The sequence below is a fragment of the Eublepharis macularius genome, chromosome 15 (assembly GCF_028583425.1).
Source record: "Eublepharis macularius isolate TG4126 chromosome 15, MPM_Emac_v1.0, whole genome shotgun sequence".
In the NCBI taxonomy this organism is placed as follows: Eukaryota; Metazoa; Chordata; class Lepidosauria; order Squamata; family Eublepharidae; genus Eublepharis; species Eublepharis macularius.
In genome coordinates, this window is record NC_072804.1 from 23,481,125 (window position 1) to 23,504,639 (window position 23,515).

At 41.0% G+C, this 23,515-nt stretch overlaps 1 protein-coding gene across 9 annotated transcripts in view; it reads left to right on the forward strand.

Annotated features, from left to right (window-relative positions):
- ADD1 (adducin 1) overlaps positions 1 to 23,515 on the forward strand; it is a 71,554-nt gene that overhangs the window by 16,217 nt on the left and 31,822 nt on the right. For all 9 annotated transcript variants that reach the window (XM_054999844.1, XM_054999845.1, XM_054999843.1 and 6 more), the window contains 3 exons: positions 7,759 to 7,968; positions 8,882 to 9,044; positions 12,369 to 12,520. In XM_054999844.1, coding sequence (XP_054855819.1) covers positions 7,777 to 7,968; positions 8,882 to 9,044; positions 12,369 to 12,520 — 507 coding nt within the window. In that variant the 5' untranslated portion in view covers positions 7,759 to 7,776. The remainder of the gene's footprint in view (positions 1 to 7,758; positions 7,969 to 8,881; positions 9,045 to 12,368; positions 12,521 to 23,515) is intronic.

The following is a 23,515-nucleotide window of genomic DNA, read 5'->3' on the forward strand; positions in this document are numbered from 1 at the left end:
TGAAGAAAGCTGACAGGAAAAAAATTGATTCATTTGAAATGTGGTGCTGGAGGAGAGTTTTGCAGATACCATGGACAGCCAAAAAGACAAATAAGTGGGTACTAGATCAAATCAAACCGGAATTCTTAGAAGCTAAAATGACAAGACTTAAGCTATTGTACTTTGGTCACATCGTGAGAAGACGAGACTCTGGAAAAGTCAATAATGCTAGGAAAAGTGGAAGGCAGCCGGAAAAGAGGAAGACCTAAAATGAGGTGGCTTGACTCAATAAAAGAAGCCACGTCCTCCAGTTTGCAGGATCTGAGTAGGTATGTTAGAGAGAGAACGTTTTGGAGGTCTTTCATTCATAGGGTCTCCATCAGTCGGAAACAACTTGACGGCACATAACACACACGCAAGAGAACCTGCTACACCTACTGTTACAATGCTATAGTAATATTTTGTGCTGATTTTTTTTTTAATTGCAAAAACCCTGGTGGGCTAGAAGAGGGGAGGGGAGCCTCTTCTGTTGCCAGAAAAAGCAGTGGTGTTTGAAATGGCCACAGTGACTCACGGTTCATAAGTGATGTAAATGCTGTTTGAAACTGCCCCCTCCCTATTGCTTTACACTAAGTCAGGGTTGTTACTGATAACAACTGGGTTTCCCTTTCACTTGAAATGTGAAAGGGGCCTTAGAACTTCTTTCCATGTAAACTGCCACCATGGCTGTAGATAGACTAGAAATCCCGCCCTGTGTTAAAATGGGAAGAGCTTGGGCAGAGTTTACATATTAGTCAAGTATGTTTACCACTCTGGTGGTAGATGTGGTTGGTTGTAACCTTGGATAAGCTGCTGATCAGTCTAGTCCTGTATTGTGGGCTAAATCACCCCACACTAGCTGCAAAAAGAACATTGGATCAGTTAAGCAAGGCCCGGTACGTGAGGCAACAGGCAGGACATGTGCTGCATATTGGTTCTTACTGATGACTGTGTGGAAACAATATAAGCCTGAATAAGATTAGGAAAGAAAAAATGAAAGCAACAGAGACCGAGAAACCTCAGCGGCTGCCAGAAATGTCAAGCGATGCTGCCAACATTTTAGATTAATTTATGTATTAAGGAGAAAAATGCCTTTGGTTTTTGTAGCTTTCTACTTTTTCTTTTCAAATGAGGTCATTGTAGCTTTACAGCTAAAAGCCACACCCAGACTCAAGGCCAAGAGAAATGATATATTAAAATGCTTTCATTTGCATGCTAGGATTGGAACACCGACCTTGACAAAAAGAGAAACTAAAGAATTACAGAACAGCGCTACTTATGTTCTTCACACTCAGGGAACATGTAGTGCACATAATACAGATGGATCAGAGTGAAAATCATTATATATGTTATGTAGAAGATGACTGATCATTGCAACAGTTTGAAAAACATGGGGAAAAGAAGGTGCTACAGACAAACCAAATTAAGCTGAAGATTAATGCAGCGACTACTGCAGCTTTCATAGAATTATATGAAGTCTCTGTGAAAAAAATAAGCACACCCTTGTTTTAGTAGGATTAATGTAAGAACTAAGGCTGAGAACTGTGGACCAGAGATGCAAAACTTCCAGAAATTTGAAGCTATGGGGAAATGTTTCTACTGGAAATTGTGTGACAATTTCAGTACCCATCAAACCTAAGTTTGGAGCTTTAACATAAAATCCATAATTTAGAACATAGTATATACAATTGTGCTATTTGTCATATTTATATATTAGGCATATTTAAATGCCTTACAGTGTAATCCTAAACAAAGTTACTCGTCTAAGCCCACTGTTAGTACAGGCAAACTAGTTGATACGCCCAGTTATACAGAGTGAAGTGTGAACTGCTGTACTCTGTGCTACCTTGGCTCATATACCTTAGTTTGTGTCACCTGAAAGACAGGAGAGTTGAAAATTAAAATCACACACACAAAAATAATTTAAAAAAAAAATGAATATTGTAGCTAATAAAAGGCATTGGATTATTTGGACAGAAAGTGTTTCATGCAGTTGCTATATGACTAGCTGCATATTTGGATATCCAGTTAAACTTTATCACTTTGGAAGCACTGAAGTCTTCAATATCATATTCACCAAACACAATATTGCAAATTGTAAACAATTGTCATATTTGGACATATCCTTGAAAATACGTTGTATATGACTTTAATTACAGGAATTATCTTTACCTAACACCAGGGCTCATTTCGAGGGGGAACACACAGGAACACAAAGAGGTCACATGTCAGGTGGCCCCGCCCACCTGACTCTCAGACATTTTGGGCCCATTTTGGCCTGGATTGGGGCTGAAATGGCCCAGATCAGGCCTCTGATGGGTGGTGGATCACTCTCCTACTCAGCAGCGGCCTGATTCTGACCATTTTGGGCCCCTTTTCAGCCATTTTCAGCCCCCTTTTGCCATTTTGGGCCCAATTTCGGCCCTGAATGGCCAGGATTGGGTCCAAAACAGAACAGGTGATGTCAGGGGGTGTGGCATATGCAAATCAGTTATACTAATGACACACTTCTGGTGATGGCAGGAGGCATGGCATATGCTAATGAGTTCCTCCAGCTCTTTTTCTACAAAATGACCCCTGCGTAACACTGTAGACTGTTTTACATTAAAAGCTGTATTCTACACACTTTGAATGAACTAAAGCTTGTATCAAAATATTTTATTCCAAAATTTCATAGGCGTTCTTTTTTTGTGCTCCCCACAATTTTGTATTTCTCTGAATATTGGAAAAGTTCTCAGGGGGAAAATGTTTTTCTTCTTCCTGGGCCTTCACATCTCTAATATAGAGAACCAGAACCAATATTTTAATTGTCAAGCTTGATGTGTAAATATTTTGAATCGCTTAATTGGTGAGTGAAGAAAAAGGTAGGTTTTGGTGCAGAGCAGTTTTTTTCTTACTTATATTCTGTATTTGTCCACTCTGCCTGCATTTTTCATGTACTCAAAAGAATAGAATATGTACTCAGCTCCCACACGTTTCCCATGTATTTCTTTAATAAAATGCTTTGAAACACATGACTTGGCTATTTGATCTCTCTGTAACTGAATGTGTTACAGCAGAATTGTGTATTTTACTTTAGCCAATACCTTCAGTTCTTGAAATAGCTAAAGTTTTTGTCGTGGTTGCTCTTGATGTAAAGCCTTTAGCTATTGTTATGATTTATTTTATTTTTTTAATTTACATTATTTATAGTTGCCTATCTCACTTAGAGTCAAGTGACACAGTGTAAGTCAATACAGTCAATGGCTGGGGCATTCAATTAACAATATATTCATTATAAACAATACAATAGAAATCCAATACAGAGCTGAAATTTTATGTTCTGTTTTAAAACATAAGCAAATTGACATAACATATTAACGTGGAGAAACTAGTGGGAGCATACTTACAGCAACAGACAACACATAATAGTATAGTCAACAGTCCCTGTCCCTTTACCGACTCATCTAATTGATCCGTTTCCTTACAGCACAACCATGTTACTTGTGTCAAAAAAGCAATTCTAAATGAATTGAGCTATGAATTGAGCCCAGTAACTGAAGGGAAGCCAATGGAGTGTCTGCTGTATAGGAGCGATATGCACGCTTCGCTTAGCTCCTGATAATAACCGAGGGGTGGCATTATGCATCAACTGGAGTCTCCAAGTTGACTTTGAGGGAGTATGTATGTAGAATGAATTACAGTAATCGGATAGCTCAGGAGAGCGTGATCTCGTCAGATCTCAGAAGCCTTGGTTAGTAATTGGATGGCAGACCTTCAGCGAAGACCAAGGTTACAGAGGCAGGCAATGGCAAACTACTACTGTTAGTCTCTTGCCATGAAAACCCCTCCAGGGGTTGCCATAAGTCAACCATGACTCGAGGGCAGGATTTCATTCATTCAAACTCTAACCATGGTGTGGATCAGATGGCTAGATTAGCTATGTTAAAGTAGGGTCCATCTTCCAGGCTAAACTAAGTTTGAAGAAGGCGATTTTTGTAGCTGCATTAACTTGCTTCTCTAGTAGCAATGCCAGAATCTGCCAGAGTCTACTGTACCCCATTGAAAGTGGGGAGCACTTCGGTTTGTTCGCCTTCAGCTGTTTGACCACTGCTGTCAGCCAATGGGTTAAGGCCTCTCTATCACTCAGGGATCTGGGTAGAAAGTTGAAGAGCTGGATTTCATTTGCGTATTGATGACATCCAGTTCCAGAGCTATGAATGGTTTTTCCTAATGGCTTTACAGAGATGTTGAATATCTTTCAGCATATGCAGATAAAATAGCATTGGAGAAGCTCATGAGGCTGCTACAGTATGATTGCTGGATGCCTTTAGTGCTGTTCTGGGATATAATTCATAGAGGAACCCCCTCAGAAATAATTAGTATTAACAGTTCCCATAGGTATAAAATGGCAGTTTGTTGTTCCTTTAAATTTGTTAGGTATCTGAGAATATGTCTCACTTCCAACCTGAAATTGCTAGGTTCTGTGTGTCACCGAACTGGAGATGATGTGGGTAGGTCTCATCCAAAACCTTCTTCTCCAAGACTCAGTTTTGCCAGCATTCGTATTTTTACTCTTTACCATCCTAATGTTGATGAAATATAAAATTGAAGGTTGGAACAAAATGTTAAACTAATTTGTGTGTGCTGGGAAAAGCACTGGTCTGTCATTGACCCAAAAAAATCAATTTCCAAGGGTGGATTTGCTCTTCTGAATTAACTCCTTGTTATGAGTTGGTAGCTCAACATTGTTTGAACTTTCAGATAACTTCATGAAAGTGGGATGCCCCTCTGCATTTAGAACAGAAATGTGGCGAGATTGCCTTGGAAGTTTGATTGGGAAATTGCCAGTAAAATAGCAGAGCTCATTTAAACATCGAATTTGACTCCTGTGTTACTGTTATCGAGGGTTAAGTATAAGCCTATGCACATCTTCATCCTTTATGGTAGTTAAGTAAGCTAAGTTTAACAGGGATGGTGTTACTAGATTTTGTTGAGTGGGAAAAACATAATACATCACAATTTTAGGCTTTGATTATTTATTTGAGACATTTTTCACAAAGCAAATTGGGTAAAAAAAACTGGATGGATTCAGTACTTCTAGATTCCACATTATTCTGTGGTAGGAACTGGACCCTTAATTACATTTGAGGAAGACATTATTTTGTGCAGATTCAAAGAACAGTTATTAGACAACAGAATAAATGGAAAATTTGTGCATTGGAGGGAAGTAAGTAGTGAAGTCCTGGAAAGACTGTAATTGGGACAAGTGCTTTTTAATTTGTTCATAAATGATCTGGAATTGGGCATGAGTGGTGTAGTGGCCAACATTTTAATTTTTACTTTCCCAGTGTTCACTTAATATAACCGCATAATCTGTGAATGTCAGTTCAGGAACCTTGTTGCTCGCAAAACCTGTCCCAGCTTTCTCTAATTCACAGATCAATAGACATCAAGATAAAATAAAAATTGGCAACATTGGCTCATCTTGCTGTGCTGTTTTTTTGATGGGAAATAGAGCAGTAGATTACGTTTCTAAGTGTATTTCAATCTGCCCATTTGTATAGGAGCCTCTCATTATGGCAGTAATATAATCGTCCTCTCCTGTTACGTATTATCAACACAACATGGCCATTAGAAATGGACTTGAAGGCTTTAATGTTCAGAAGTTATGCTCCTACCATTCCCCTCTTTAGCTTTTTTCAAAATGACAGTACTGAACATTAGCAGATTCTCCATGCAGCAGTAAAGCCCCTGCCTTCACCAATCTGCAAGTCATAGTTTTTGCAAGCCATCTAGTGATTAAGTCACTGGAAGTTTCCAATTTCCCAGAGTTTATCAATTTTTCCAACTCCATTGTTCAAAACATTTTAATTCTGCGCCAGATATTTTGCAGTATGTATTATCTGCCACTCTTATGTAGCTGCAGCTGACCAAGTCTGTCCAAGGGGATGAATGACATTTTTTTTATATAAGGCAAACACTATATCAGATGCAGTCCAGCATTTCAACTGTTTTGTGGCACCAGGAATTGATCTAACTAACCTGGACTGGTCTTTCCCATACCAAATCTAAAATTGCCTAGCAGCTGATTGATTCTTTGGCCCTTGCATCTGGCAAAGGGGCTTATATGGACTGTCACCTTTGGCCTGTTCTGTAGCCATTGGAAAGCCGCCACTGGCCTTTGGGGAAGTGAAAAGTACAACTATATTTTGTTTGGAAAAAATCTTTAATGGTTGTCAACGTAAATTGGTCAGAGAAAGGGAGGGAAATGATCTCATGTTTGAAAGACCCTTTGCAAGAGGCAATTATGCATAACTAACATGGAAAATAATGGTCAAGAATAATGGGAATAAAGAGGCAAACAGCTAGGGTTGCCAGCCTTCAGGTAGTGGCTGGAGATCTCCTGGAATTACATCTGGTCTCCAGGCCACAGAGATCAGTTCACCTGGAGAAAATGGCTACTTTTGGGGTGGACTCTCTGGAATTATGCCATGCCAAGGTCCCTTCCCTCCCCAAACCCCACTTTCTCCAGGTTTCTCCGCTCCAGATCTCCAGGAATTTCCCAGCTTGAAGCTGGCAACCCTACAAACAGCTTTAATGTTAACTGGAAACTAGACAGTAGGAAATATTCATATTTTTCTGGTTTTCCTGGAGGAAGGAAATTTGGTGAGACTGCATAGGAAGTACAGTACTGCTTTTCATAATCTTTCTTGGGTTCCTGCCAGTACCACAGGAGCCTGAGGGTTGTGCTGTTTGCTCTCATCCCCTCAGTCTGCTCAACTAGTTGCATCCTCATTCATTTAATTGGGATAGGTCCCCTTGTTTGAACAGTCTAATTGTTGTGTCAGTGTTTCCTTTAGAAGTTTGTCAGAAAATATCTGAAATGGAAAGTGAAGTCAAATATTGCCAAAAGTGTTCACACAGACTTGAACAAGCAACTGAATAGCATATGAATAGTAAATGAAAGAAATCTCTATACTTGAATTTTCCTAGGATAGGTGCCTTGAAAAAAAGTAATCTAACATTCAAAGACTTCAAAATGTTGCTTATAATTGCTGCCTTTTCCAGGCATGCTCAAATAGTTGTGTATGATATGCTGTGTCTGTGTCTGAAAACATCCTGAAGAGCTTACCTAATCTCAAGGTGAGATAGTAGAGGTGTTAGTCTTGCATTAGTAGAAAGTGTTTAGTGCCAGAGGAATTCACTCTGCAATGAAGAAAGTGCTGGGCAGGTGGGAAGGGAAAGTTTACTGTCCAAGACTTTAAGTAAAGGCAATTTTAGTGGAAAGATTCCCCATTCCTCTGCTTGAAGCCAGCTAGGTGATCTTGGGTCAGTCACAGCTTCTTGGAGCTCTTTCAGCCCCACCCACCTCACAGGGTGATTGTTGTGAGGAAAATAATAACACACTTTGTAAACCGCTAGAGTGGGCGTTAAGCTGTCCTGAAGGACGGAATATAAACTGAATGTTGTTGCCATTGTTATTATTATAAACTGTTTAAATAAAGTAAACATTATCTACAGTAACATTCAATAGAGAATGAGGATTTAAGAGCCATTTTGCCGGGTTCTGTAAAAGCAGCTAATTTTCTCCAATCTGGTTTGAGTGGGAGAAGTGGTCAAACTAAATGGAAGTTAAAATGTAGCTAAGAACCCAAGTTTCACATTTCTCATGTTGTTGTTTTGACAGAGAGGGTTAGTGGAGTAAAGTAACTTTGGCACATAAATGACTCAGTAATACAATATTGATTATTTCCATAGGATCACTGAAATAGTGCTATGAATGGTGAATCTGGAGCAGAGGTGGTAACTTCACCACCTCCCACAGCCCCTCACAAAGAGAGATATTTTGATCGAGTTGATGAAAATAACCCAGAGTACTTGCGAGAGAGGAACATGGCGCCTGACCTTCGCCAGGATTTCAATATGATGGAGCAAAAGAAGAGAGTCTCCATGATTCTTCAAAGCCCAGTAAGAGTCTATAGTCATCACTCATGATCCAGTCTGGTTTTGCTTGGTGGTTCAAGTGTAATGCAGCCTGGGAAGCAGAGTTGCATGAATTAAACTACATAGCAAAAATGTGTTTTGTGAGAAACACCTGCCTCAGGAGTGGCGCTAACTTCTATATCTGTTTTAAAGAAAAAAAATTGAAAAAGGTAGAATCTTAAGGTGCATGTAAGCACTTGGGTCGCAAATGCTGAGCTCCCACATTTGATCTTTTCCCCCATTGTATCTCCTTATACTCCATTGGTGGACTTTCCAGCAGCTCCCCTAAGTTTCAGAAGCAGGTTGGGATCCTGCTTTTGTGTGTGTGTGGAAGTGGGACGGGTTCAGGTGACACTCTTGTGTCTCATTTTTAGTAATGCAGGGCTGCTTTGGACATAACTATTCTCCTGCCCAGAGCTAAATTTCCTGTAAAAAATTACAGTTTGTACCATATCCTATGACAAAAACACAGGTATCTCTTGTGTGGCAAGACACCTGGATCAGTGGCAGGTTCTTGCCACACACATCGTTGGCCACATAGAAAAATAAGTGCTAATCAGCATTTACAATTTTGTTCTATGAAGGTGATCTGTGAAGGAAAATCACTTTTGCATGAAGTAGTCCTCAGTGATCTTGCATTATTTCTATTGTTCAGTTTACTTTTCTTTGCTATCTTACAAGCCATTAAAATATATATTATACAAAATAACTGCATAATAAGCACAATGTTGCATATGTAGATCGATAAGAAGTAAACTTTTCTACCCCTTGGCTGTGCACCTAAAGGACAGTAGCTGGCTCATTAAGAATCGCTGGTTACTTCCAAGGGTGGAAGGAGGGAAGCTTAATTTGTTTCAAGTTCTGCCATATTGTACTAATTAGTGTAATATCCTGCTAGGCGTTTTGTGAAGAATTGGAATCCATGATCCAGGAGCAGTTCAAAAAAGGAAAGAATCCAACTGGCTTATTGGCTTTGCAACAGATCGCAGACTTCATGACGGCAAACGTGCCAAATGTCTATCCAGCAGCACCGCAAGGTGGAATGGCTGCTTTAAATATGAGTAAGTTACGACTCCTCTTTTGGGAATGAATTGGGACTGTTACACCTGGCACCGGTATGGTGTAGTGGCTAGAGTGACAGACTAGGATTTGGAAGACCCACTCTGGGGGTTCGAATCCCCACTCTGTCATGGAACCTTGCTTGGTGACCTTGGGCCAGTCACACACTCAGCCTAATCTACCTCACAGGGTTGTTGTGAGAATAAAGTGGAGAAGGGAAGGATCTCCATCTGCCTTTTGTCCCCCCCCCCCAATTTGGTCTCTGATCATTCTGATCATTTCAGTAACGGAAGACACTTTCGTCACTGAAACAGGCCTTTCCTGTCTCTCTTCCCCTTCCGCTGCAGCCAATTAATCTTGCTGACACAGGACAAGAGACCCTCAAGAATGGCATGGGGAGCAAACAGCAGGAAGGGGAAATTGGCAGAAATTATCAGAAAACCTAGTTACTATCCAGCCCAGTCTTAAGGGCCTGCCCATTCCATTGCACACAAGAGCATCTTTGCAGGAACCAGTTTCCAAGAAGATCAGTGGAGAGGCTCCAGCCCGATGTCCTGGCTTGCCGGCAGCTGATGGTTGCTGACCAAGCAGCTCCTAGGCCTCCAAAAGGGCAAAAAGGTCATTGTTCTTGCACAGAACCATGGCAGGAGGCTGCTGTGTGAGAGGCCACCCCAGTGCAAGAAGAGGGGCATTGTGAACTGTTTTGAATGCCCTTTCCCATTCCTTAACAGTGTGCTTTACAGTATATACCACACTATGGGTGGCATCTCTGCAGCATCAAGGTCCCCCTTCTTTACTGTCACTGTAATGGTAGGATACATATAGAAGGGGAGTGTAGTTTGCTGTTTACCCACCAAGAGGGTCTTTTCCAATCGAATTTGGTCCTATCCTCTTCTAGCAACTGAGGCTTTCTCTTTGTGGCCAGACCTTGGTGATTTTTTTAAAAAATCCTTATAAATAACTTGGATTGGAGGTGGGAAAATCCATTAAATATAAGAGACCTCCAACTCTTCCTCCATGGTTTCATGGGCGCTGGGCTGCACCCCCCCCCAAACCAGTAAGGTTCAAAGGAAGAACAGGCCAGACTTTCCCAGAACTCAGCTATCCCCTCAGGAGCCGGTTCTGCACCAGCTTTTGCATTTTATTCACTGTGGGCTGTTGAGATTATTTATTCTTCTAATGATCCTGAGATTTCTCCCACCCCTACACAATCCTCTCAAAGACACAGTGCTCTTAATTACAAAAACTCTGTCAACCCTGACGTTGGGGGAAAACTTGGAACCTGAGTCTCAACTTTCTCCCCAAGGAATTATGAGAAACATATCTAAAATAAACCTGCATCACCTGTTTCCTTTTGTTCCCTGAAACAATTGCTCAAAATGCGAAGGAAGATATGGGGGGGGAGGGTGAGATTTATACATTTATTTAAAGTGTTTATATCCCACCTTATCTCCTGATACTCAGGATAGCTAACAATGCCACAAGGTTTCAGGGTCATAAAACCCAACAGTCTAGTTGTAGCCCTTCAACTTGTCATTCCCCGTGGTCTTTTCAAGCCTGATGAGACCTCTGGGACATCAGCCTCTGTCCATACCTGCTCACATACTCTTGGTGATTCAGGCATGGAGAAAGCCACGTCACAGACATTGTCAGATGCTCTACTAGTAGTTTCCTGGCAAACCTGGACATGAACTCACAGTTCTGTCCCAGCACCTCACATCCTTTGGAGTCTGATTCAGCACCTCCCTTGACAGAGCTTCTCTCCCAGCAAAGAGGATTGACAAACTACAGAAACCCATTCAAATGTGTGTTTGCTTAATTAATTCTAATCGCTTATATCCCACTTTTTCTCCATGGGACTTTTTCTCCATGGGACTCTGCTTCAGGTCCTCAGTGGATCTTACGACTATGCCACAGATATAAGACTTCATGAACTCTTGTATACAGAAAGAGACCTGAGTGAGACCCCCACTCCATGCCATGGTGGTGCCTTCTTCTCCCATACAAACACGGTGGCCAGTTGCTGTTGTCTTCCAATAATTATTCCATCTTCAGTTGCCCTCTCTTTCTGCTGGTGGCTTCAGTGCCCTAGTTTCTCCGAGGGTGTTTTCCCTCAGACAGTTGCCCTGTCTCCTCCTCACCACAGACCCTAGCCTATCACAGTGGGGCACATTTCAAGGACGGAGTGGTTCAAGGGACAGTAAGGAAGCCTCCCACATCATAGTTGACTGAAGCTGAGAGCAGTGCAGGCCCTTCAGGCTTTCCAGTGTCAGTAAGGTGGGCATGTCCTAATAAGGACAGATAACATGACCATCAAAGCATAGTCAGTTGATAGGGGCACATGCTCCTGCCAACTTCATGAGGAGGTCATGGCACTCCTTTGCTGGGCACAGAGCAGCCTGTTGTCCCATCTTATTCCTTTCCATACTTAAAGATACGTGTGCTGTGGTAACTTAGGGTGCAGCACTTAGCGGCCTTTTCTCAAGTATTGGTTAAACTTGCAATTTTTATTATTGAAAGCAAAGATATTTATACCTTTACACTCCATAAATATGTCAAATAGTACAATTTTTATGCTAAGTTATAAATTGTGTTTTATGTTATTAAACCAGTAAAAGCAGACCAACACTCGCTTGATACAATTTTGACTACAGTTTTGGATGTGATAATTGCCCCTGGCCTTTAGCCTGTCTGTCATATATGCCTGTCTGCATATCTTCCATGAACGTATTCTGTGTTATGTACTGGTCCTGTGAGGGCATGAGAAGTTTCTTATTGATGTTAAGGCAGTAGGTTATCTTGCAAGTATTTACTTTCTCTTTCCCCGCTGCCTCCAGAAGTGTCCTTGATGACTGGCTGTGGCCAGCTCAAAATGTATCCTTCTTGGGAACTGAGATTATTTCATTCTTTGTTCTGTCTAGCCTAAACCTAGCTTCTCCCTTTCACCCCCACTGGTTCTTTTGCGCCCAAAACTTTAACTGTCCTTATCCTGATGGCAGGAACGTTCCCTTTAACTAACATCACCAACCTCATTTACGTCACCTCTGCCAATTCATTTGTCTGAGCACCTTGAACTTGATGGATCTCTAATAAAGTTACTTCAACCAATACACCTGTGTGTTTGCTGTGGAGAACTTGGGAATTCTACCTGCCAAGGACTGACACTGTCTCTGGAGAATGAATGAACTAGTACATTTTATAAATTCTAAATAAGAGTGAAATGCTTGCCTCACCTGAGTATATACTGTAACTCTTGTTAGTTTGAGGCATTGCTGCTGCAGACATTTAATTGCAGTGCTGAGCATGTCTTTTCCTTCTCTCTTCAGGTCTTGGCATGGTGACACCTGTGAACGATCTCAGGGGATCTGATTCGATTGCATATGAGAAGGGAGAGAAGTTACTGCGATGTAAACTGGCAGCTTTCTACAGGCTAGCTGACCTGTTTGGATGGTCACAGCTTATTTACAATCACATAACAGTGAGTATTAAATCTTCAGATTTGGATTTCTGTTTTTTTTTTTTAATTCATTATTTAGAGCAAAGTTAGCCAACCATGGGAGGAATCCAGTCCCAAAAGTAGTCTTATCTGACCAGTGTGACCCTATCAAATCTTAATCAAGGTGTGACATAAAACTTAAGCATATTTTACTTATAAGGAAAAAGAGGAATAGGTCCGTCTGGGTATTTCATGCATATTTTATCTGGAAAGGCAAAGGAACATTTCCTTCCTGTTCCTTTGGGGGCGTGGGGAGTGCTTTCTGGAAACAGTATCTTTCTGCTAGACCTGTTGTTAGTTTAGTGCTAATTTTATTACAGGGCTTGAGCATTGGTGAGGAGGCTGGGTTGTTTCAGCCCCCGGACTAATATCTAGAGAATATGTTTGTCATACAGAATATACAAATGAAATGGCAATTCTGGGAAGAGATGTTATCAGGCTAGGATCCATATTCTAGTGGACTCTTACACTACCTCAGAGGAAAAGCAGGAGGAGATGAGTGAAGTATCGTATCTATCTGGCGCTCTTCTTTTAGCACACCTTTCACGCTTGGCGTCCAAGGACCCCTCGCCTTCCTGGACAGCTTCCTGCTCCTGATGCCTTTTAGGACATTCTTACTGTTTAGCAATCTGCTCCTGGTATTTTTTTCTTTCTGTGTGCCTTGCTGTCAGTGTGCACTTTTAAAGGGAAGACTTCTTGCCTTTTGTAGCTGCCTTGACTGAACCACACTGATATCACCATATGTAAGATGATGCCTTTCCTAATTTGTGATACATGTTTTGAGCTTCCTTTATTGCACATTTAAATAATTTTCAAGCATCCTGGAGGGATTTGACCCCTTTTACCACCACCACCCTGCTTCCTTTTGACTAATCCACTGATTTTTGAGACCCTTCCTCTCCTGAAATCAAATGGGGTCATGTTGGACTTTTGGGGCAATGTTCTTTTTATGTAAATATTGAACTTAAAAGATCAAGCCTAGGGGCTGCCTCCCCTCTAGTCAGATCCATGACCAACTGCTTGGTCCAATGAAAGCCTTTAGCATCTCTGAACTGCTTTATAATTTACAGCCAAGGTACATTCAGTGTGCATCTAAAAGTCATCTGACTGTGATAAATCTTGTGTTTGCAAGCATATACACCATAAAAAGTATGGTACTCAAAGAAAATCAAGGATGTGTACTTCCTGGGGCCCTGGTCTGGAAAACCCAGGTGAGCCTGGTCTTGTCAGATCTCAGAAGCTAAGCAGGTCAGCCTTGGTTAGTAATTGGATGGGAGACCTCCAACAAAGACCAAGGTTGCAGAGACAGGTAATGACACGCCACTTCTGTTAGTCTCTTGCCATGAAAACCCCACTAGGGGTTGCCATAAGTCAGCTTTGACTTGAGGACACTCTAGCTCCAAGCTTCCTGGGAGCTGCTGTGTTCTGCACAAGACAGGCCCTCATTTAGTTCTCTGAAGTATCTTCTGTACTTCTGTATCTCCTGAAACGTCAGGAACTACAATGCCAAGACCACGGCTATACAGCCCGGAAAATCCACAACAACTATCGTTCTCCGGCCGTGAAAGCCTTCGACAATATATCTTCTGTACATTCAGGAAAACAACATCAATTGAGAATGAAGCAACTAAAGCAGCCGAGTGGTTAAGAGAAATTACGTAAAAGATAGACTCAGAAGCCTGGAAAGCTCTTCACAGTCAAGCTTTGTTATAAATAAAGACAACTTTATTTTTTTCACTACAGCTGTAGCCTAATGCTCCCATTGCAGCTGGAAGCTCATTGCAATGCTGTGGTCATTCCCTTGAGCATTATTATGGTGGTTGCCAATAAATTAGTCACAATGTGGACGACTGGCACAGACTCTTAGCTAAGAGTGTGTTCTTACTGCTTTAAGATGTATATTATCAGGGACATCCAATACAAGTGCTGCAGTTATATTTTAGAGAGACAGTAAAACCAGATGGTCCACTGCACTAAGAAAAAGAATGAATCATTATCTGCAGCAGCATAAACAGTATTACTGTTTTTTAAATTTCTATTTAAGAAGCCAAACATATCCAGAATTTTGTTTCATGGCACTGCAAAGGCTTTTCAGAGGGAACTAATCATAGCTTATTAGCTGGCATTCAGAGTGAGTTTCCAAGAATAATACTTCTTCCCGATCAGTGTTAACAGCAACCTTATGGACACCTTCCTTTCTCTGCCATCCCATTCTCATATGGGCTACAGGAACCTCTCCTGGTTTCCCTGTAACTGCTTTCCGAAGTGTGTAGTAGTCAGGATTCGTATCTTCTGGTTTCACAAGGTCTGCTTTTATCAGGGTAACTTTAGATCCAATATCTAAAATGGCTTAAGTATTTTCTCCATTTAATTGTACCTTTCCCCTAAGCTCTGTATCAACATATGTGCTGCTGACTTGAATACCACATAAATATGATTTTCAGTGTTTCCGTCTTTGGGATCACCTGGGCTTGTATGTCTTCTCTTGGTTGCTGAGAGAAGGTGATGAGGCTCTAGGGCTGTCTCCCTTTTTATCAGAGGATGTCCTAGCTACCCTCAGCCTATGTTTAGGAGCCATCAGTCTTCCTACTTCACCTGCTTGTGTGACATTCAGAGGTAACTTGTCTTTAACAAGAATTTTTATTTTGGAGGGCAGTTGAGATAAGAATTGATCAAGAATCTTCAGATTCCTCACTTTCTCTGCTGCGTCTGCTTTGACTGAGTTCAGGCATTTGTTAAAAGATCTCCCAGCTTTGCTCCAAAGGCTACATATGACTTCCCCAGCTGAGGCTGTAAAGTTCTGGATCTCTTTCTGAAATGATCAGTGCCTAAAGTGAACCTGTCATATACTGACTCTTTAAAATTTTCATATCTTACCACTTTGTCTGAGGGGAGAATTTCATATACCTCAGTCAGTTTGCCTTTCATAAACTGTTTCATAGGAATGTTTTAATTTTGTACAGCATGATCCCCAGCACAATAATTTTTGGTGGTCAAATTGTTTTTCACCAGCAGAGATGCTGGTTGGATCCAACCCAAAGTTTGTCCATATAAATTTGTGAAAGCTGTTCTTAAAGATAGAACTGAAAGGCACGTAGAAAAATAAGCCCTACTGAGGAAGAGTCAGCATGGTTCCAGTCTCACTAGCATCTTAAAGACACAGACACAGACAAAAGTGAACTAGCAGACATTATGCACTTGGAATTCCAAAGAGCTTTTGATAGCCTTTTGCCTTGGGAAATGGACAAACCCTCTAATTGATTGGAAACTAGTTAAGCAGCAAGAAGGAGCAGGAGTAAATGAGCAGTTGTTGCAGTGAAGCAGTGGGTGGGATTACTCAGGAACCGGTTTAAGGAACGGTGCTGTTTAATTTGTACATAAATGATCTGGAATCGAGTGAGTAGCAAAATGGCCAAGATTGCAGAGGGCACCGAATTATTCACGATGTGAGAACATGAGCAGGTTGTGAGGAGCTCCAAAAGGAACTCTTCAAATTGGGTGAGTGGAGGGACTTCCGGTTTGGGATCCATGGAGGTCTAACGCAGCTCCATTTGCGGAGCTGACCGGACTGCCGTTTTAACCGGCCGGAGGGGTGAAAATAGCCCGCGGCCGACTGCTCTCAGGCGGGGAGCAGGCAAAGAACGCTCAAGACCCTAGGGTGAGCTAGATCTCGGACGAGGGGGGGCTCTACACAACGAGTCTCCCCCCGATCCTTGAGGTCCCACCTTGCGACGGGTCGGCTACAATCTCTGCGGCAGTTTTGGGGCCAATTCGGCTGGCATAAGACCTACATACCCAAGCTTCGATTGGGGGAAGAAGCTGAGAGGAGAACTTAAAATCGAAACAGCGATTACAACCCGAGAAAAGTGAAGAGAAGGTAAAGATCGTTATCTTTTGATACGGGACAGATTGACAAAAACAGAGAGGAAAAAAAGTAGATTTTTAAACTGCAACAGACTAGTGAAAAGGAGGTGAAGACTTGGCAGGAGTTGTATTTGAAAAGAGACTAAGTTTAAAGAAGTTATTAAAGAAATTGGACTATTGTTTTGAATACCTGTGGCTTTGGAGCTGTGAGAAAAAGACACCATCGCGAGACCTGCTGTGGGAAGACGGGAGACAGGAAGTGCGTAATAACAATAGAGTGGCTGGAGAGAAGCGGCCCTTGCTGGAGGGCAGGAAGTAGGGAATCGCCATTTTTGAAAAGGGAAGGGTCGCGGCTTCAGCGGAAAAGGAAGTAGGCCATCTTGGATTACAATATCATAGAGAAACCATAGAGAAAAGACGCCCGACATTTTGGACACTTTAAAATTTAATTTTGGCAAGAAGATTGGGACATTTGAAAAAGAAAAACGTTTAATTTTACGCCACGGAGTTAAGGAAGAGAGCAGAGTCGTGGGAGCGAGCTAAAGCAAGCCCCACGATGTCGAAAAAAGAGTGGCAATCGGCAATAGAAAATCTGGATAAAAATCTGGACAAAAAACTTTTAGATATGATTAAAGAGCTTAAGGACACGAAATTGGAGCTGATTAAAGAGGTTAAAGAGGTTACACAGACAGTAAAGTCGGAGCTGTCAGAAGTGAAAAAAGGTATGGAAACGATTCGTAGTGAATTACAAGGAACGCAGCAGAGAGTTAAAACAGTAGAAGACGCGATGGAGAATTTAATAGACACGCAACAAACAGAGATGAGATTGGTGAAGGGGAGAATGTCAGTTGCAGAAACTAAACATATGGAGAAGCAGCTACGTTTTCGTGGTTTGCCAGAAGTGGATGGAAAATCAGCGCAAGAACAGATGACTGAGGTGTTGGCTGAATACCTGGGGAAGGAGGAGGAGGAAATTGTGGCTATCCTAGATGTGGCATACCGTGTGAACTCGAGAATTGCAACCCAGAGGAAATTACCAAGAGATGTGATCGTGCAGTTTACAACACGAAATATGAAAGAGATGATTGTGACAAAACAGTTTCAAGATCCATTGGAGATTGATGGCAAGACGATTATTATAATGAAGGAATTGCCCAGATCAGTGTTATTAGACCGGAAAAAATATAAAGTGCTAATTCAGATTTTGAAGGACATGAAAATCAGGTACAGATGGGAGCTACCGGAAGGAGTGTCCTTTGAGTTTGGAGGGGCCAAAAAACGCATCAGATCTGAGCGAGAGATGGAGCGATTTATTAAGGACAATGAAAAAGACTTACCAACAAGACCATGAATATGGAGTGTAAAGTATTATCTTGGAATGTAAACGGACTAAACTCACCGAATAAGAGGAAGAACATTTTCCACTGGCTACTAAAACAAAAATGTGATATTGTGTGTTTGCAAGAGACCCATATTAGAAAACAGGATGTAAAATATTTAAAATCTGGAAAACTGGGCAAAGAATTTGTAGCGGCCTCTAACAAGAAAAAAAGAGGAGTGGTGCTGTACATAAAAGAGGAGCTACAGCCAAAATTTGTTATGAGAGATGTGGAAGCTAGATTTGTAGCAGTGGAATGTATTTGGAATTTAAAGAAAGTGTTGGTAGTCGGACTCTATGCACCTAATGGTGCAAAAGAAAGCTTCTTTGAGGACTTGAGGAAGCATTTAGATGATTTTGTATATGACCAGATAATTCTTGCTGGAGACTTCAATGGAGTGACAGACTTGGAACTAGATAAAAAAACTACAACGGCACAAAAGAAAAAAGGACTTTTACCAAAGCTTTTTTTTGAGTTGATTCAACAAGAGACTCTTGAGGATGTATGGAGGAGAGAGTATCCTAAAAGCAGACAGTTTACTTTTTACTCTGCAAGGCATGCTACATTATCAAGAATTGATATGATCTGGGCCTCAAAAGACTTAGCGTTATGGACTAAAGAGGTGGAAATAATGCCGATGGTAGGCTCAGATCATAATCCAATTATGTGGAAACTAGGAAAAAGGAGAAAAAGGAAAGCATGGAGAATAAATGAGGACTTGTTACAAGAAAATGAGAATATGGAAATATTGAGAAGAGAAACAAAGTTTTTTATACAATACAACGTGAATAAAGAAGTACCAACCAATAAAGTTTGGGATGCTTATAAGGCGGTTGTAAGGGGCATACTAATGGACTTAAATGGTAGGGCAAGAAAGAAGAAAAAGGAGAAAAGACAAGAGATTGAGGAGAAAATAAAAGCCAAAGAATCGCAGTTAAAAAAGAGACCAGGGAAAAAGAAAATATATCAGGAAATTAAAATACTTCAAGAACAGCTAACAGCAATGAGTAATAAAGAATTGGAATGGAATCTTAAAAGACTGAATCAGAAAGTGTTTGAGGGCGCTAATAAACCTGGGAAGTACCTGGCATGGCAATTGAAGAAGAAAAGGGAAAAGAAAATAATAAATAAAATCTGTGAAGATAACAAAACGTATTTGGAGCAGACTACCATTAGTAGAGCCTTTTATAAATTCTACGCTAAGTTGTATAATAAGAAAGAAGTGAATAAGGAATCAATAGCGTCATATTTGGAGAAGACCAAACTTCCAGAAATCTCGGAAGCTTGGAGAAACAAGCTGAACAGCGAAGTAACTGACGAGGAAATAAGTAAGGCAATACAATCTGCAAATCTAGGAAAGGCGCCAGGGCCAGATGGACTTACGGCTAAATTTTATAAGGTAATGGCTAATGAACTGGCACCATTCCTAAAAGAGGTGATAAATGGAATTTTAAGGGATCAAAGGATTCCAGCTACTTGGAGTGAAGCGAACATATCATTGATCCCAAAAGAGGGCCAAGACCTGACTAATGTGAAAAATTACAGACCCATATCGCTACTTAACAATGACTATAAAATCTTTGCGAAGATACTGGCGGAGAGATTGAAGGGGTGGCTCTCGGAAGTTATAGAGGAGGAACAAGCAGGCTTTTTGCCAGACAGACAAATAAGAGACAATTTAAGGACAGTGATCAATGCTATTGAATATTATGACAAGCGTTGTGACAAAGAGGTTGGTTTCTTCTTTGTAGACGCTGAAAAAGCGTTTGACAATTTAAACTGGGACTTTATGTTTGCCACTATGGAAAAGCTACAACTGGGAGAAAGATTCATCAGAGCAATTAAGGAAATTTACAGAGACCAGACTGCAGCAATTGTGGTCAATGATGAATTGACTAAGAAATTGACGATAAGTAAAGGAACAAGACAAGGTTGCCCGTTGTCTCCATTATTGTTCATTTTAGTGTTGGAGATTCTGATGATACAAATACGTCAAGATGAGGAAATTCGTGGAATTAAAATAAAGGACTATTCATATAAGGTCAGAGCATTTGCGGATGATATAATGTTAATTGTAGAGGACCCACTGGAGAACATGCCAAGAGTGATTGATAAGATTAAGGAGTTTGGAGATTTGGCAGGTTTTTATATCAACAAAAAGAAGTCAAAGATACTATGTAAAAACATGATTAAGCAGAAACAACAACTATTAATGGAAACAACGGACTGTGAAGTAACAAGCAAAGTGAAATATTTGGGAGTCGAATTAACTGCAAAGAATATAGATTTGTTCAAAAACAATTATGAAAAACTATGGATTCAGATAGAGAGAGACTTGATTAAATGGAACAGATTGAATTTGTCATGGTTGGGTAGGATTGCAGCAGTTAAGATGAATGTGTTACCAAGAGTAATGTTTTTGCTACAGACAATACCAATCATCAGAGACTCTAAACAATTTGAAAAATGGCAGAGGAAAATATCAGATTTTGTTTGGGCAGGCAAGAAGCCTCGAGTGAAAGTGAAAGTTCTACAAGATGCAAAGGAAAGAGGCGGAATGCAACTGCCCAATCTGAGACTTTATCATGATGCAATCTGTCTAGTTTGGTTGAAAGAATGGATGACATTAAAGAACAAGAAACTACTAGCCCTAGAGGGATATAAAAAAATATTTGGATGGCATGCATACTTATGGCATGACAAAGCAAAGGTCAACTCGATGTTCCTGCATCATTTTGTACGGAGAAGTTTATATACAATCTGGAAGAAGTACAGAATTTATTTACAAGAAGGAAGTCCCTTGTGGGTGGTTCCGTATGAGGTGATAGACCCGAGAGCTGTTGATAATGAACAACAATGTTTAACATATAAAGAAATAACTAAAACTGAAGCAGCTAAACTTAGAATAAAGACGCAAGAGGAACTATCACCTAATTACGACTGGTTCCAGTACAGACAGATTAGAGACTTATATAACTCGGACGCTGTAAAGGGAGGTATACGAATAGAGAATTCGGAACTAGAGCAGACCCTTTTTAAAGAAGATAAGAAAAGAATATCCAAGGTATACCAAGTACTGTTGAAATGGTATACCGAGGATGAGACAGTTAAAATACAAATGGTGAAATGGGCTATAAACTTTAACAAAGAAATAACAATGGAGGCATGGGAATACTTGTGGAAAACTACAATGAAGACAACGACATGTACTAATATTAAAGAGAACATTTACAAAATGATTTATCGTTGGTACATGACACCAAAGAAGATTGCGCTAGGGAATTTGAATACTTCTAATAAATGTTGGAAATGTAAGAAGCATGAGGGCTCCCTCTATCATATGTGGTGGTCGTGTGAGGTAGCTAGGCAGTTCTGGGGGGAAGTAATAAGAGAAATGAGTGAAATTTTACAATTTCAAATAAATAAGAACCCAGAACTCCTGCTACTAAACTTGGGAATGGAGGGAATTCCAGCCCATCATAGGACGTTGATATTTTATATGACAGCAGCAGCTAGACTTTTGTATGCGCAAAAATGGAAAGTACAAGAAGTGCCAACTATTGAAGATTGGATCTACAAATTGCTGTACATGGCAGAAATGGATAAGATGACAAGAAAACTGAGAAATCTGGACTCAGGGCAGTTTAACACAGACTGGGAGAAGCTGAAACAATATCTGGAGAAGAAATGGGAGGTGGGAGGAAAACTGTGGCAGTTTGAAAACTACTGAAGTATAATAAAAGTATAATAGAGGGGGGTAACTTTACCGAGGGATGAAGAGATAAATGTGAATTAATAAGCAGTTAACAGATTGATATATAATTAGATATATAGAGGTTAATAGATAGAATATTGACAGAAAATAATTAATGATAAGGTTTAAATATAAGGAGTGAATAACTAACAATATTTTCTTTCTTTGATAAGATTTATATGCACCAAACTGAATGTACAGAAGAGTCAAATTGATTGACTATGTGATGTGCTATATAGAATTACCATAAAAAGATAGAATGAGGAATATATAGAAAATAAGTCAAATTGCTTGATTTAAATATAAGATTTTTATGGTTTATGATATATAGAAATATTAGAAACTGGAAAAGGGGATAAACTGTTTATTTAAGAGGGAAACAAAGACTTACAGTTTGGGTATATAATGAGAAAAGTAGTTAAGGATGTACTGCTTAATATAATAGAAAATGTATATATGTTTAAGATAGAGGAATTTAATAGAAGTAAGGGAAAAGGGACAAAGGGTGGGAAAGCTGTTGGAAGTCAACAAAAGGGGGGGAAAGGGAGGGGGTTAGGAATGAAAAATTTGGGGAAAATTGAATGTAATGTAAAAATAATGGATTCTAACCCAATAAAAATTTTTTCAAAAAAAAAAACAAATTGGGTGAGTGGAGGACAGTGTGACAAATGAGGTTCAACGTGAGTAAGTGTGAAGTGACACACATCAGATGAAAAATACTAACTTTAAATATATACTGATGGGGGTTGAATTGGCAGTAACTGACCAGGAAAGCGATCTTGTGGTCATGGTGCATAACTCAAGGAAAATGTTGACTCATTGGCAGCCATGAAAAGGGCAAATTCTGTGCTAGAGAGTATTAGGAGAGGGACTGAAAACAAAATGGCCAGTCCTAATACTCTGGTGTTACGCCATAATGTGGCTACATTTGGAATGTTATGTACAGTTATGGCCTCAAAAAAGGACATTGTCCATATCTGCTACTCCAGAGGTGGAATCTGGAGCTGTCACTCCCTCCTTGGGTGCCTTGTCCAGCCTGGATGTAGGGGAAGAAGACTCAGAAATGGGAGAGGAGGGGAATTTACTTCACTGTGCTCCATTTCTTTCTCCAGTGATCTGTCACTCTACAGAGCCCTCTAAAGCAGCTGTGCTCTTCCTCCCCAGCCTCTGTCCTCAGGGCTATTTAAAGGAACCACTAGGGGTGGGACAACCCCAGGCTCACCCAACCAGCCCTCCTCCTGTGGGGTTCCCTGGGCTATGACAAGGAGAGGGGCCAGTGGCTTCTCCTGCCCTCCCTCCTCCCTCAAGGCCCTGCCTCAAGATGGGCTCCTTTTGGCCACTATCCTCCTCCCCCACTCATGGCTGTCAGTCCAGGGAGAGTTCCATCCTTGCCCTCACCTCTCGCAAACCCTTCCTTTCCACGGCTGCACCAGCCTGACCCCAGGGTGACTTGCTGTTTGGCCGGGCTGCCTGCTCCAGTGGTTTCCTCTCATGTTGCCGAGCCAACTGCCAAGAGGCCGTCACTGGAGACGGCCCCACCCTCGATGCTCCAGACTATATCAGTTTGCTCCTGCTAGTCATCATGTTGGTGGCTACTGACACCATTGCTGTTGGCAAAGCATGAATGTCTCCTTTGCTGCTTCCCACTGATGTTCTGTCTGCTACCCCGAGGCTCTGCTTCTGCTTCTCCCTTCATGCTCCATAGAACCAGTGAGTGCAGGATCAGGGACCTTGAACATATATTTATTGTAGCACTGGAACAGGTGCAAAAAAGAGCAACCAAAATGCCCAAGGGATTGGCACACCTTTCCTACAAGGAAGAATGGAGGATGTATTGTCGAAGGCTTTCACGGCCGGAGAACGATGGTTGTTGTGGGTTTTCCGGGCTGTATTGCCGTGGTCTTGGCATTGTAGTTCCTGACGTTTCGCCAGCAGCTGTGGCTGGCATCTTCAGAGGTGTAGCACCAAAAGACAGAGATT